This window comes from Macaca nemestrina, chromosome 1, assembly GCF_043159975.1.
Source record: "Macaca nemestrina isolate mMacNem1 chromosome 1, mMacNem.hap1, whole genome shotgun sequence".
Taxonomy (NCBI): Eukaryota; Metazoa; Chordata; class Mammalia; order Primates; family Cercopithecidae; genus Macaca; species Macaca nemestrina.
The window spans coordinates 190,091,339-190,105,000 of record NC_092125.1 but is presented as its reverse complement, the minus strand read 5'-3'; the positions used below and the strand labels follow the sequence as shown (position 1 = coordinate 190,105,000).

Here is a 13,662-nt window from a genome sequence, read left to right as displayed (position 1 = left end):
ACGGCGAAACCCCGTCTCTACTAAAAACACAAAAAATTAGCCGGGCGAGGTGGCGGCGCCTGTGGTCCCAGCTGCTCGGGAGGCTGAGGCAGGAGAATGGCGGGAACCCGGGAGGCAGAGCTTGCAGTGAGCTGAGATCTGGCCACTGCACTCCAGCCTGGGCGACAGAGTGAGACTCCGTCTCAAAAAAAAAAAAAAAAAAAAAAAGCAAACAAAATTTTACTGTAACAGCGACACCCATTTATTTATATAGTACCTATCTATGGTTGCTTTCGCATTATAAAGGCACAATTAAATAGATGCAACAGATACCAGATGTCCACAAAGCCTAAACTATTTACGCTCTGGCCTGTTACGGATACAAGTTTGCCAACCCCTGGATTCTAAAGCCTCTTTCATCCGTGTGACGGATGGTTGATGAGCCAGCTCTGAGCCTTGCTGTGGCTCTCAGCTGGGACACCCATATGAGGCCTCTTCAAGTGGCCTGGGCTTCCTCATAACATGGTGACTGAGTTTTGTGAGCACGTCTGGAGAGTGTGCCAGGCAGACCTAGCAGGCTGTTGCAAGCTAGCATGATTAGATCTCTGAAGCATCAAGCACCAGGATGCTGGGACTTGGAGTGCAGAGAAGCCTCTTCAGGGATGGGATGCTGAGCCATGTGGGCATTGGTCTAGAAAAGAAGGGTGGGAGAGAGCTCCCCAGTGGAAGCATGTGCAGAAGCTTGGGCGGATTGCATGTGCATCAAATTACGAGCACCTGAGGGTTTCTGCAGCATGAGAGTTAGCGGCTGGGGGAATACTGAGCCAAGAGAAGACTGGAGGGCTAGGCAGAGGTCCAGTCAAAAGGACCTTGAATGTCAGGCTAAGGGGCTTAGACTTCCTCTTGAGGATGCCAGGGACGTATTAAAGGTTTTCAGCAAGGGAGCCAGATGGTCAGAACCATGCTTTAGAAATGTCACTCTGGCTCCTTGAGGTGACTGGATTAGAGAGGAGAAACTGAGGCAGGGAGATGATTTAAAAGGCCACCAACAAAGTGAAAGGTGGCAGTGGGAACAGAGGGGACAGACTTGGGAGACGTGAAGGAGGTGAGAGCAGCAGAGTCTGAGCAGCAGAGTCCGCGTGGGGAGAGGTGAGGGTGGCTCTGCAGTCGCTGGCTGAGTCAGCAGGGCTTAGGGGTGTCCTGGGGCCAGCGGGTCTGTGGGTCTGAGGACTTCTGAGCTGACATCAGGGCTGAAGCCCTGTGGGAGGGGCCAAGGAGCATGTGGTAGTCAAAGCCTAAGAATAAATGGGCTCTCCCAGGGTGAGGGCCAGAAGGAGACCTGGACCAAAAAAGGAGCCCAGGGTAGGGAAGGTGGTGCAGCGTTAAGGAAACATGGATGGAGAGCAGCTAGAGTGATTGAGAAGGAGCAGACACAGCGAGAGGAGAGCAGGAGCACAGTGTCCCTGATGCCAGGGTGGGGGAAGTTGTGCAAGGGACGAGAGGACTTAGTGAGATAGGGTAGTGGGCACACCCAGTGGGAGGACCGTTGACTTTGGCAGGTGGGGCCTTGAAGAGAGGGTGGTGGCCACGTCCTCTCCTGTGAGCAGAAGTGTTTCAGTGAGCAGCATGGCAGGCGGGGGATGGGAAGTGGAGAAACCCCTTTCAAAGACGCTGGGAAGATACCTGGGAAGGAGGCAATGGACAGGGCAAGTGGGAGCGGAGAGGGTGTGGGATCTGAGAAGGAGGGCTCTTTTTTCCAACATGGAGATCATCTGAAAATCGCCAAGGCCAAATTTTGGTACCAAAAAGGGCATCGTTGGTTTGGACTTAAGTATTTAGTCATAGAGCCCCCCGAGACTGCCGAGGCCGCCAGGGTTTAGAAGTGCTCGCCTCTGGGGGTGGGACACCCCATCTGTATTAACTGGGAGACAGAAGGAGTCTTGATGGAACTTGTCCGCAGCCCCAGTGCCTCTCCGCCCTGTCCTCTTCTCCGCCAGCCCCTCACAAGCCCGTTTAGCACCTCCATTGCGTGTGACAGTGCTGTAAGCAGAAAAAGTTAACGGGCTCTCTTTTCTTGCCCCGATGTTTTTTTTGTTTTTTTCTCTGCAGGTTCCAGTGTCCCCAGTTGCCCGAATACCTCAAGTTAGTTTTCAAAGTTCCCATGTTTGTGGGATACTTTGGCTTCTGTGTCTGTTTCTACTCCTTACTTTTGTTTATCCCATCACCTCCGTCCTTCCTTGAATTCTCTCCCCTTCCCTCTCTTCTCCCCCAATCCCGCTGCCCCCTGACCTTTTTCCTTCCCCTCTGCCCACCTTGCTTCCTCTAGGCCTGTTTTCTCTCCCACTAGCCCCGTCTCTTCCTGCCTCTCTGGCCTCCAGTCCCAGCCTGACACCCTTCCTTCTGCGTGCCTCTGTCTCCCACCTCCCTCCTGATCTCTCCTTCTCTCTCTGGGTTCCTCTGTGTTCCTCTGCCATTGTGTCTGTACTTCGTGACCACTCCATCTGCACACTTGGTGCCCGGGATGACGATGGCCGTGAGTCTCCCATGGCGACTGCCGCCAGTAGGTGCAATGGAGCCCAGCTCCCATCATGTCTGCTGCCACCGACCTGGGCATCTCACCCCTCCTGGGAGGAAGAAAGCCTCTCCTCCCTCTTGAGAGAGCTGCCAGGCAGGGCCTAGTGCCCCCACTCAGCACCCTGCCACCAAGACAGGCTCCACACACTCATGGCACAACACTGCCTTCTGTCCTCTCCCACCCTCCGCCATCCCTGTCGCCGCATGTGCTGCTGTCTCCATGCCACCAGTGCCGAGTGCTCCATGGTCACACTTGTTCACATGTGCACATACATGCGTTGGGGCTTTCTCTGCCACCCTGCTCAAGCCTCTCACTGACACTGCCTGTGTGCGCCCTACCTCCCTCAGGTATGCGAGACCATCCACCCATCCCCATCACCGACCTGGCAGACAACATCGAACGACTCAAAGCCAACGATGGCCTCAAGTTCTCCCAGGAGTATGAGGTGAGGCGTTCCTGCCCCCTACCATGTGCCTGGCCCAGGCCTACCCCAAACCAGCTCCTGTCCTGTCCTAGGTCCCAGCTGTGGTAGGTGAGGGAGGTGGGGTCCAGGTTTTCCAGGAGCACAGAGGAGGAGGGTCGGCAGTGGCGAGGGTCAGCGGGGAACCGGGCGCCTCAGATGCTGGGTCTGGCCATAGCCTGGCCCACCACCTTCTTGGGGTCACCCTTAGGAGATGGCTTCAAAAGGCTGTGAGTGACACCAGGGTCTGGACACTCAGACACATGCCGAAGTGCTCACAGGCAGACACAAGGCCACAGGCATACAGACATAGATCAGTGAAAACAGCCACAGTAGCTGGCATCTATCAAGAGCCTCCTGCAGACCAGCACCGGGCTGGGCACTTGGCATGCATTATCTCTTTCGGTCCCCCCGAAGTCTTCTGAAATGGGGACTATTATTATCCCATCTTCCAGATGAGGAAGCAGGGGCTCAGAGAGGGGAAGTGACTTGCCCGAGTCAAACAGCTGATGAGTAGTGGCACCAGGATTCAAACCCAGGCTTGCCTGCTGCCCTGTGCTCTGCACATCCATGTGCTCACTTGTGTTCTCAGGATGCCACAGCTCACAGAGCGGGAGTCAGGGCCTCAAGACTGGCTGCTCAGGCTGCACAAGTCCTGCTCAGAGACCTCCACACGTTCACCTTACTCTGGACTTAACTCCTGGGAGCCTGCTGGGGGCTCAGCCTTCAAGAGTCTGAGGATTTCCCACCCACAGATGGTGTCGGGGTGACTCTGAGCATCCCCAGGCTGCCCATCTAGGAAGGGGATTTGCTAGAGAAGGAAGTGATTTAAAGAAGAGACTCCTGGCCAGGTGCAGTGGCTCACGCCTCTTTGGGAGGCCGAGGCGGGTGGATCACCTGAGGTCGGGAGTTTGAGACCAGCCTGGCCACCATGGCAAAACCCTGTCTCTACTATAAATACAAAAATTAGCCAAGTGTGGTGGTGCATGGCTTAGTCCTGGCTACTCGGGAGGCTGAGACAGGAGAGTCGTTTGAACCCAGGAGGCGGAGGTTGCATTGAGCCAAGATCATGCCACTGCACTCCAGCCTGGGCGACAGAGTGAGACTCCCTCTCAAAAAAATATAAAATAAAAAGAGACCCCTAACCCAAAAAAAAAGAGAGAGAGAGAGAGACCTCCCCCTCTTCCACCTCCTCGAAGAAGCAGCCTGTGCTTGTCTTTGTGCCTTGTCCATGGCTGTTTCCTCGGCACCTGGCACTGACCTCAGTGGATGGTTGGTGGACAGGCAGTTGGGGGGTTGGCTCAGCCTCACCTGTGAGTTTGCACCCCTTCTGATGTCCACCCTCAGCTGTGGTTCAAAGATTGCACCTCCAAGGGCTGTGGGCCAGGTTTCTGAAGAGAAAGCTGAGCTTGGCAGGCAAATGGATGAATATGTCTGCGGCACAGCAAGCCTCTGCCTTTGGGCACCCCCCAGGGCCCTGCTCCACACAAGGCTGGGCTTTGAGTCTCGGAGCCTGTAAGGTGGGCTCCCTGCCTCCCATGGCCTCCACCCACACTCATCTATACCATGTCCCACACCTGCCCTTCCTTCCAGCGCAGCCCTGCTTCCCCATCTGGACTCGTGGGGCCTCTGCTCACAGTAGTCCCCTTCCAGCTTCTCTCTGCTTCCCTCCTCTGATCAGAGCTTTCCTTACAAGACCCTCCTCCTCCAGGAAGCCTTCTCAGGCTCCCCAAGGCTGCTGTGGGCTCTCCCTTAGCCAGGACCCCATAGCTCTGTTGTCTTTTTTTTATTTTTTTTTGAGACGGAGTCTCGCTCTGTCGCCCAGGCTGGAGTGCAGTGACGCAATCTCAGCCTCCCGAGTTCACGCCATTCTCCTGCCTCAGCCTCCCTAGTAGCTGGGACTACAGGCGCCCACCACCATGCCCGGCTAATTCTTTGTATTTTTAGTAGAGACGGGGTTTCACCGTGTTAGCCAGGATGGTCTGGATCTCCTGACCTTGTGATCCGCCCGCCTCGGCCTCCCAAAGTGCTGGGATTACAGGCATGAGCCACTACGCCCGGCCTGCTCTGTTGTCTTCCGTTCAGTCAGTCATTGATCACACATTTTCCATGTGCCAGTCCCCGTGCTGGGGATATGGAGACACATGCCCTCAGGGAACCCAGTCATGGGGAGCACGGCACATGCAGACAGATAATCAGCATTGAATATGTGACTCTGACAGCACAACCCCATGTTGAATAGGACCGACAGGCGTGCAAAAGGTGGGCTGACAGCACCAGAGCAGCCCCAGGGGTAGGGTGTGCTCCAGGGTTCATGGAAGCAGTGACGCAGTCCTGTGGAGAGTAATGAGGCTGGGGACAACATATGGAGGACATTGCGTGCTATGCTGAAAACTTCAGATCGTATCCATCTGGAAAATGTGAAGATAATAATGGAACCTATCTCGTAAGAGAATTTGAGGAGGGAATACATGCAAAGTGCTCACAGCGGTGCCAGGCACACCGCGGGTCCTCACTAACGCTTCGCTATTATCATTATTGCTCTCTGAGGTGATCCACAGAAGGCCTTTAAGCAGGAAATTGATATTCACATCTGCATTTTGGAAGGATTATTCTGGCTGTGGGGCTGAGTGGGTCAGAGTGGGGCAAGAGGAAAGAGACAGGAAGAGGCTGAGCCTCAGTTGGGGTGGCCTGGCCCAGGGCAGTGGCAGCAGGTTGGAGAGAGCTGAAGGGGTGGGGGAGCACCAGAACCTGGTGACTGGCGGGGGGGCGCAGAGGAATTTTGAGGTTGACTTGTAGGTTCTGGCCTGGCACCGAGGGGTGAGGGTGCCTTTCGCTAAGGTGGAGTCCCAGCAGCAGCACCAGGTTTGAAGGGGAAGCTGATGAACTCAGCTTTGTAAGGACTGAGGTTGAAGGACCTCCTGGTGGAAGAGTCAAAGAGGCTGCTGGGTACTGTGGGGAGAGCTCTGCACTGCTGCTGGGGTTATGGGCAGCTCTAGCATATGGTGTAAGAATCAGGTGAGCAAATGAGGTCACCCAGGAAAGGTTGTAGAGAGAGAAGAGGGCCTGGAAGGAACCCTGGAGGAGCTCTGTCCTCCTGCCCATCGGAAGGGCAGAGGGGAGAGGGGGAACAGAAGGAGCAGCCAGAAAGGAAGAGAGCGGAGCAGGGAGGGATCCTGCACTACCTGAGAGGGGCCACCATCCCTTCCATCTGTCCTGGCTCATTTCATTAGTGAATGTAGGGCTTCGGGAGGGACTCTGGGTGTTCAGAGCCCTCCGCAGTGTCGGGACCGCCTGAGATGGGGCCACCACCTGTCCTAGCTCATTTCATTAGATGAGTGCAGGGCTTCAAGAGACCCTGCCTCTGCCCCTGCCCCTAACCCAGCTCAGACCACTCTACCAGACAAGGGGATTTGGTACCATGGTCAGAGGAGTCCCCAGCCCACCACTTTTCTGATGATAGGTCATGTGGCAACCTGTGAGCTCCATGGCTGGCACCACGAGGTAGAGGGCCTGGCTGTGGCCTGTGGAGTGAAGGCAGGATGTGAGCATCACCGGGAAGGCTGGGTCCCCTGCAGGAGAAGCAGATCAACCTCAGCTCTTACCCTGCCCCACCTGTTTTCTCCACTCTCTGCAGTCCATCGACCCTGGACAGCAGTTCACGTGGGAGAATTCAAACCTGGAGGTGAACAAGCCCAAGAACCGCTATGCGAATGTCATCGCCTACGACCACTCTCGAGTCATCCTTACCTCCATCGATGGTGAGTCAAGGGGGTGCCCCTCCCGTCCCCTTGCTCTCCTCCCTTGCTAGCTAGGGCAACATGTCATTCTACAGAGGATGTCCACGAGTCTCAGGGGTGTACTGCGGCATGGTGGGCTGTGCTGGGGACCCTGCAGTAATGCCTTCCCACCTTCTTTCTTATCTGCAGGTGTCCCCGGGAGTGACTACATCAATGCCAACTACATCGATGGCTACCGCAAGCAGAATGCCTACATCGCCACACAGGGCCCCCTGCCCGAGACCATGGGCGATTTCTGGAGAATGGTGTGGGAACAGCGCACAGCCACTGTGGTCATGATGACACGGCTGGAGGAGAAGTCCCGGGTGAGGCTGCAGGGCCCTGCCAGGAGGCGGGCGGGAAATGCCCGGCCACAAGGTGATACAGGGCACCTTCTTCAGTGCCGCGTTCTTCTGTGGAGGAAGTCGCTCAAGGGATCCCCAGATGCTATTATGTTTCTGGGGGTATTATGCTCCGCAGATACTGGGGTGTTTCTGGGATAAAGCGTGTTCCCCAGATGCTCGTGGGTTCCTTAGGATGCTAATATGTTTCACCAAATGCTGTCATTTTCTGAGAATGTTCATGTGTTCCCCAGTTGCTGGCATGCTCCCGGGGTGTTCACATGTTCCCCAGATGCTGGAGTGTTCCTGGGGCATTAACACATCTCCTAAGTTAATTAGTGGAAAGAGCCGCTGTTATCTGTTTTTGGACTGCAAAGCATTGACTGGAACGTAAAATTTACAGAGCTTGAAAATGGCACATAAACGTTATGGATAAATTTGGCAGAAAATGTGCCTGGTGCGATCTGGCCTTGAATAAATAATTTTCAATTATGGCCCTTATTCCACTAGCTAGGGCAGGGTGGTGACATAGCTTGAGGACCTGATGTGACTTGTGGAGGACAGGGGGCAATGGGTCTGAGAGCTCAGGGCTGGGGGGCCTTTGTAGCCAGAAAGGCTACAGCCAGGGAGCAGACCAGCCTCCACCCTGCTTCTGCCCATCTGAGCCTGTGGGCTTCCTTCAGCCTGCCCTGCTCATCCCCCTGCAGGTAAAATGTGATCAGTACTGGCCCGCCCGTGGCACCGAAACCTATGGCCTTATTCAGGTGACCCTGTTGGACACAGTGGAGCTGGCCACATATACTGTGCGCACCTTCGCACTCCACAAGGTATAGCCCTTCCCCAGTGCTTCTCTCTTACCCAGACACCATAAGGACAGTAGCCTGGCGTGGATGTGGTGTGCTGGGTTGGGGGAAAACCGGAACCTGGGTGTTGGAGGGTTAGAGGCTCAGGTGTGTGAGTGTGGTGTGATGATCCATGTTACAGGAACAGTGCTAGGAGCTCCTTCAGGCTACTCTCTGTGACTTCTGAGTCCCATCAGGGAGTGGCGGGTCTGGCCTCAGCAACAGGTCATTCTGCCCTGAGTCTGGCAGGCAGGCTCCTAGTTGCCAATATGTCCCCACTTTGTCCCCCAGAGTGGCTCCAGTGAGAAGCGTGAGCTGCGTCAGTTCCAGTTCATGGCCTGGCCAGACCATGGAGTTCCTGAGTACCCAACTCCCATCCTGGCCTTCCTGCGACGGGTCAAGGCCTGCAACCCCCTAGACGCAGGGCCCATGGTGGTGCACTGCAGGTGAGAGGGTACAGTGCCACCCAGAGGGGTGGGGTGGGAGGTGGGGGCACCTGTGCCTCAAACTGAGCCTGTGTCCTGCAGTGCGGGCGTGGGCCGCACCGGCTGCTTCATCGTGATTGATGCCATGCTGGAGCGGATGAAGCACGAGAAGACGGTGGACATCTATGGCCACGTGACCTGCATGCGATCACAGAGGAACTACATGGTGCAGACGGAGGACCAGTATGTGTTCATCCACGAGGCACTGCTGGAGGCTGCCACGTGCGGCCACACAGAGGTGCCTGCCCGAAACCTCTATGCCCACATCCAGAAGCTGGGCCAAGTGCCTCCAGGGGAGAGTGTGACCGCCATGGAGCTTGAGTTCAAGGTGGGGCTCGGTGGCGGCCTGCTTGGCTCCAGGGCCTAGACTGGGACATGCGGATGACCCGCACTCCCACAGGAAGCCTGGCCTGACCAACCCCTCTCTCTTAATAGTTGCTGGCCAGCTCCAAGGCCCACACGTCCCGCTTCATCAGCGCCAACCTGCCCTGCAACAAGTTCAAGAACCGGCTGGTGAACATCATGCCCTATGAATTGACGCGTGTGTGTCTGCAGCCCATCCGTGGCGTGGAGGGCTCTGACTACATCAATGCCAGCTTCCTGGATGGTTATAGGTCAGCGTGCTTGTCACTGCCCCACCATGCCCTACAGGGGCCTAGGCCTGTGCCTGGCTGGTGGGGGTGGGCAGCCTAGAAGACCAGAGAGGGCTGGGTAGAGCAGTGAGGACTTCCTGGAGGAGGGATGATCAGAGCAGGGCCCCAAGGGGCTAGGCAGCCTAAGGGGAGACTCTGGGGGCAGCAGCACCTCCAGCATGTCCAGTCTTATGTCCACCCCAGACAGCAGAAGGCCTACATAGCTACACAGGGGCCTCTGGCAGAGAGCACCGAGGACTTCTGGCGCATGCTATGGGAGCACAATTCCACCATCATCGTCATGCTGACCAAGCTTCGGGAGATGGGAAGGGTGAGCCCACCCTTTCCCCCAGGGCCCCTGTCATACCTGGGAGAACACCAGCCACCCTTGGGGGAGCTGCCGCCTATGTTACTGTCTCCTTTCACGCCCCAGCTGCTGCGTCAGCATAGCCTCAGGCCCCCGTTATTATCCACCTGAGGCATCTGTCCCAGAATCCTGTGAAGCCTGGCACCCCTCCTCCATTCCTTCTCACCTGATCATGGGGGCCCGGCCCTCTGTCCACAGGAAAAATGCCACCAGTACTGGCCAGCAGAGCGCTCTGCTCGCTACCAGTACTTTGTTGTTGACCCGATGGCTGAGTACAACATGCCCCAGTATATCCTGCGTGAGTTCAAGGTCACGGATGCCCGGGTGAGTGAGTGCGCTGAATGTCCGTAACGCTGCCTATCCACATGTGGGGCGGGTGGCTGCCGTAGCTCAAGCTTCAGGAATCTGAGGCAGGGGGTGGGTATTAGGGTGTGAGCACATCTCCCCCAGTGGCCTTGGGTGCAGTGACACAGATGCATGCCTGTGTCATGGTACTACCCCGGTCTGGTCCAGAGGGGTGGCAGCCTAAGGCACAAATCCTAATCATGTCCCCCACCCACCTTTCCCAGGATGGGCAGTCAAGGACAATCCGGCAGTTCCAGTTCACAGACTGGCCAGAGCAGGGCGTGCCCAAGACAGGCGAGGGCTTCATTGACTTCATCGGACAGGTGCACAAGACCAAGGAGCAGTTTGGACAGGATGGGCCTATCACGGTGCACTGCAGGTGGGACTGGCCCCGTGGAGGGCTGGGGCGGGTGGGCCTGAAGGCCTGGCAGATCCGCTGCGTGAGGCAAGCAGGACTTCTGACCCACCTGTGTTTCTGAGCAGTGCTGGTGTGGGCCGCACCGGGGTGTTCATCACTCTGAGCATTGTCCTGGAGCGCATGCGCTATGAGGGCGTGGTCGACATGTTTCAGACCGTGAAGACCCTGCGTACACAGCGTCCTGCCATGGTGCAGACAGAGGTAAAGCAGACCAGCCTGCAGGGCCAGGGCCTTGGCAGCAGCCCTGCTGGGAACCCTAGGCTTCAGCTGCAGTTTGTGCACACAGGCGTGTGTGATCATTCATGCTGCCAACCTTTTACATGGCCTGCAATAGGCATGGTGGTGTGTGCTTATGGTCCTACCTACTTGGGAGGTTGAGTTGGGAGGATCACTTGAGGTCAGAAGTTCGAGGCTGCAGTGAGCTGTGATTATGCCACGGCACTCCAGCCTGGGTGACAGAGCAAGACCCTGTTGCTGAAAACAAAAAACAAAAATGCTGCAACATTGCCTGTGCTGCCTGGGGGCTCAGGGATGAGTAGGATGTGTTCTTTCATTCAGCAGCTCTCTGCTAGCCCCAGTGGTGTGCCTGGCTCTGGGCAGGGTTGCACATAGCAGTCCTTACGGGGTGCCCAGTCAGGAGCAGAGAAACATGATTGGGATGGCAGATGGAAGGCAGGTAGATGTGGGGGCCTGGGAGAGTGACAGGAGAGAGAGGAGCTTTCAGAGGCTCTTTCAGGCTCCCCCGCACACTGCCTGACGTAGCTACCAGGGTCCAGCGCCTGTTCTTGGCCAGCAGAGGCTGACTCCATGGCCCATGGCTGCAGTGTTGAGTGTCAACTGTGTGGTGGGGGTGCCCACTGGCGCAATCCACACTGACCAAGCCCCTGTCCTGGCAGGACCAGTACCAGCTGTGCTACCGTGCGGCCCTGGAGTACCTCGGCAGCTTTGACCACTATGCAACGTAACTACCGCTCCCCTCTCCTCCGCCACCCCCGCCGTGGGGCTCCGGAGGGGACCCAGCTCCTCTGAGCCATACCGACCATCGTCCAGCCCTCCTACACAGATGCTGTCACTGGCAGAGCGCAGCCCACGGGGATCACAGCGTTTCAGGAATGCTGCCACACCAGTCAGAGAGCCTAGAACATCCCTGGGCAAGTGGGTGGCCTGGCAGGCAGGCACTGTGGCCCTTCTGTCCACCAGGCCCACCTGGAGCCCGCTTCAAGCTCTGTTGCGCTGCTGCGTTTCTCATGCTTCTTCTCATGGGGTGGGGTTGGGGCAAAGCCTCCTTTTTAATACATTAAGTGGGGTAGACTGAGGGAATTCTAGCCTCTTCCCTCTGATTTTTCCTTTTGCGAATCCATATCTGCAAAGTGGGCCACTGTAGGGGTTGGGGTTTATTTTGTTTATTTTGAGTTCACTTTGGATCCTCATTTTGTATGACTTCTGCTAAAGGACAGAACATTGCCTTCCCCATGCAGAGCTGGGGCCGCCAGCCTGAGCGGAGGCTCGGCCGTGGGCTGGGAGGCAGCGCTGATCCGGCTGCTCCTCCAGCCCTTCAGACGAGATCCTGTTTCAGCTAAATGCAGGGAAACTCAATTTTTTTTTTAAGTTTTGTTTTCCCTTAAAAGCCTTTTTTTAGGCCACATCGACAGTGGTGGGCGGGGAGAAGATAGGGAACACTCATCCCTGGTCGTCTGTCCCAGTGTGTGTTTAACATTCACAGCCCAGAACCACAGACGTGTCTGGGAGAGCCTGGCAAGGCATTCCTCATCACCATCGTGTTTGCAAAGGTTAAAACAAAAACAAAAAACCACAAAAATAAAAAACAAAAAAAAACAAAAAACCCAAGAAAAAATGAAAAGAGAATCAGCCCTTGGCTTCTGCTTCAAACCCTCAAGAGGGGAAGCAACTCCATGTGCCTGGGGTTCCCAAGGGAGCTGCTGGCTGACCTGGGCCCACAGAGCCTGGCGTTGGTCCCCAGCATTGCAGTATGGCGTGGTGTTTGTAGGCTGTGGGGTCCGGCTGTGTGGCCAAGGTGAATAGCACAGGTCAGGGTGTGTGTCACACCCCATGCACCTCAGGGCCAAGCGGGGGCATGGCTGGCCTTTCAGGTCCAGGCCAGTGGGCCTGGTAGCACATGTCTGTCCTCAAGAGCAGGGGCCAGATGATTTTCCTCCCTGGTTTGCAGCTGTTTTCAAAGCCCCCGAGTATCGCTCTTTTCCACTCCAAGATGCCCTCATAAACCAATGTGGCAAGACTACTGGACTTCTATCAATGGTCCTCCAATCAGTCCTTATTATCCTAGCTTGCTGAGGGGCAGGGAGAGGGCCTCTTCCTCTGGGCAGCGCTATCTAGATAGGTAAGTGGGGGCGGGGAAGGGTGCATAGCTGTTTTAGCTGAGGGACGTGGTGCCGACGTCCCCAAACCTAGCTAGGCTAAGTCAAGATCAACATTCCAGGGTTGGTAATGTTGGATGATGAAACATTCATTTTTACCTTGTGGATGCTAGTGCTGTAGAGTTCACTGTTGTACACAGTCTGTTTTCTATTTGTTAAGAAAAACTACAGCATCATTGCATAATTCTTGATGGTAATAAATTTGAATAATCAGATTTCTTACAAACCAGGCCTCTGTCTCAGCTGTTTCTGGAACCAGAGAGTCTGGGCCAAATCAGTAGCTAGGATGGGTTCCGGAGATTCCCTGCTCCTGAGGAGACGGGGAGGGTATCCTAAGTATTTGTGCCAGAGTAGGCTCCTGGCATGGCTACCCACTTTCAGAAAGGAGTGATTATAAACCCTGAAGACCAGGCCATCAAGAGCCAGCCAGGGCGGAGCCACCAGTGCGTGTGAGGAGCACCCTAGGCCAGGGAGCATACCTTTTGCCTCTCTTTCCCTTTAAGACTCTGTGGGTTGCACTGTGGGGGCACTGGGACTGCTCCTCTCCCACTACCTTGGCGGAGAGGGATGGCCCTGTGGCAGTAGAGACTGACTATGGAAATCAGTTAGTGAGGTCTGTAATTATTGCAGTGTGGATAATGGACACAAAAAACACAGTGTGTCCACCTGGCCCGTGGACACACAGCTGCATCGCCCACTGAGCTGTGCAGCTGCTCCACTGGTGAGCAGACAAGTCCTACCAGGTTGTCAAATTGTGGAACTTCTAGGGATACAGGTGAAGGAGACCCAGAACAAGGTGTGAAGAGAAATGGCATAAGTCAGCAACAACTACACCAAGGCAGCACCTGACCCAGGGAAGGCTTCCTGGAGGAGGTGGCATTCAGAGTGTTTCGTAGAATGAGTAGTAGTTTTTTTGTTTGTTTTTGAGATGGAGTCTCACTCTGTCATGAGCCTGGAGTGCAGTGGTACAATCTCAGCTCACTGCAGCCTCTGTCTGCCGGGTTCAAGCAGCTCTCCTGCCTCACCTTCCTGAGTAGCTGGAG

At 55.7% G+C, this 13,662-nt stretch overlaps 1 protein-coding gene across 18 annotated transcripts in view; it reads left to right on the top strand.

The window, feature by feature from the left end:
- The window catches only part of LOC105494887 (protein tyrosine phosphatase receptor type F), a 93,423-nt gene extending 80,578 nt beyond the window's left edge, over positions 1–12,845 (top strand). For 13 of the 18 annotated variants that reach the window (XM_024796969.2, XM_071094503.1, XM_071094496.1 and 10 more), the window contains 13 exons: positions 2,089–2,121; positions 2,902–2,999; positions 6,652–6,775; positions 6,944–7,119; positions 7,842–7,961; positions 8,268–8,422; positions 8,504–8,789; positions 8,897–9,075; positions 9,298–9,424; positions 9,659–9,784; positions 10,030–10,184; positions 10,289–10,424; positions 11,120–12,845. In XM_024796969.2, coding sequence (XP_024652737.1) covers positions 2,089–2,121; positions 2,902–2,999; positions 6,652–6,775; positions 6,944–7,119; positions 7,842–7,961; positions 8,268–8,422; positions 8,504–8,789; positions 8,897–9,075; positions 9,298–9,424; positions 9,659–9,784; positions 10,030–10,184; positions 10,289–10,424; positions 11,120–11,188 — 1,784 coding nt within the window. In that variant the 3' untranslated portion in view covers positions 11,189–12,845. The remainder of the gene's footprint in view (positions 1–2,088; positions 2,122–2,901; positions 3,000–6,651; positions 6,776–6,943; positions 7,120–7,841; positions 7,962–8,267; positions 8,423–8,503; positions 8,790–8,896; positions 9,076–9,297; positions 9,425–9,658; positions 9,785–10,029; positions 10,185–10,288; positions 10,425–11,119) is intronic. The other 5 variants (XM_024796970.2, XM_011763848.3, XM_011763845.3 and 2 more) reach the window with 1 other exon arrangement.
- Positions 12,846–13,662: the final 817 nt, after the last annotated feature.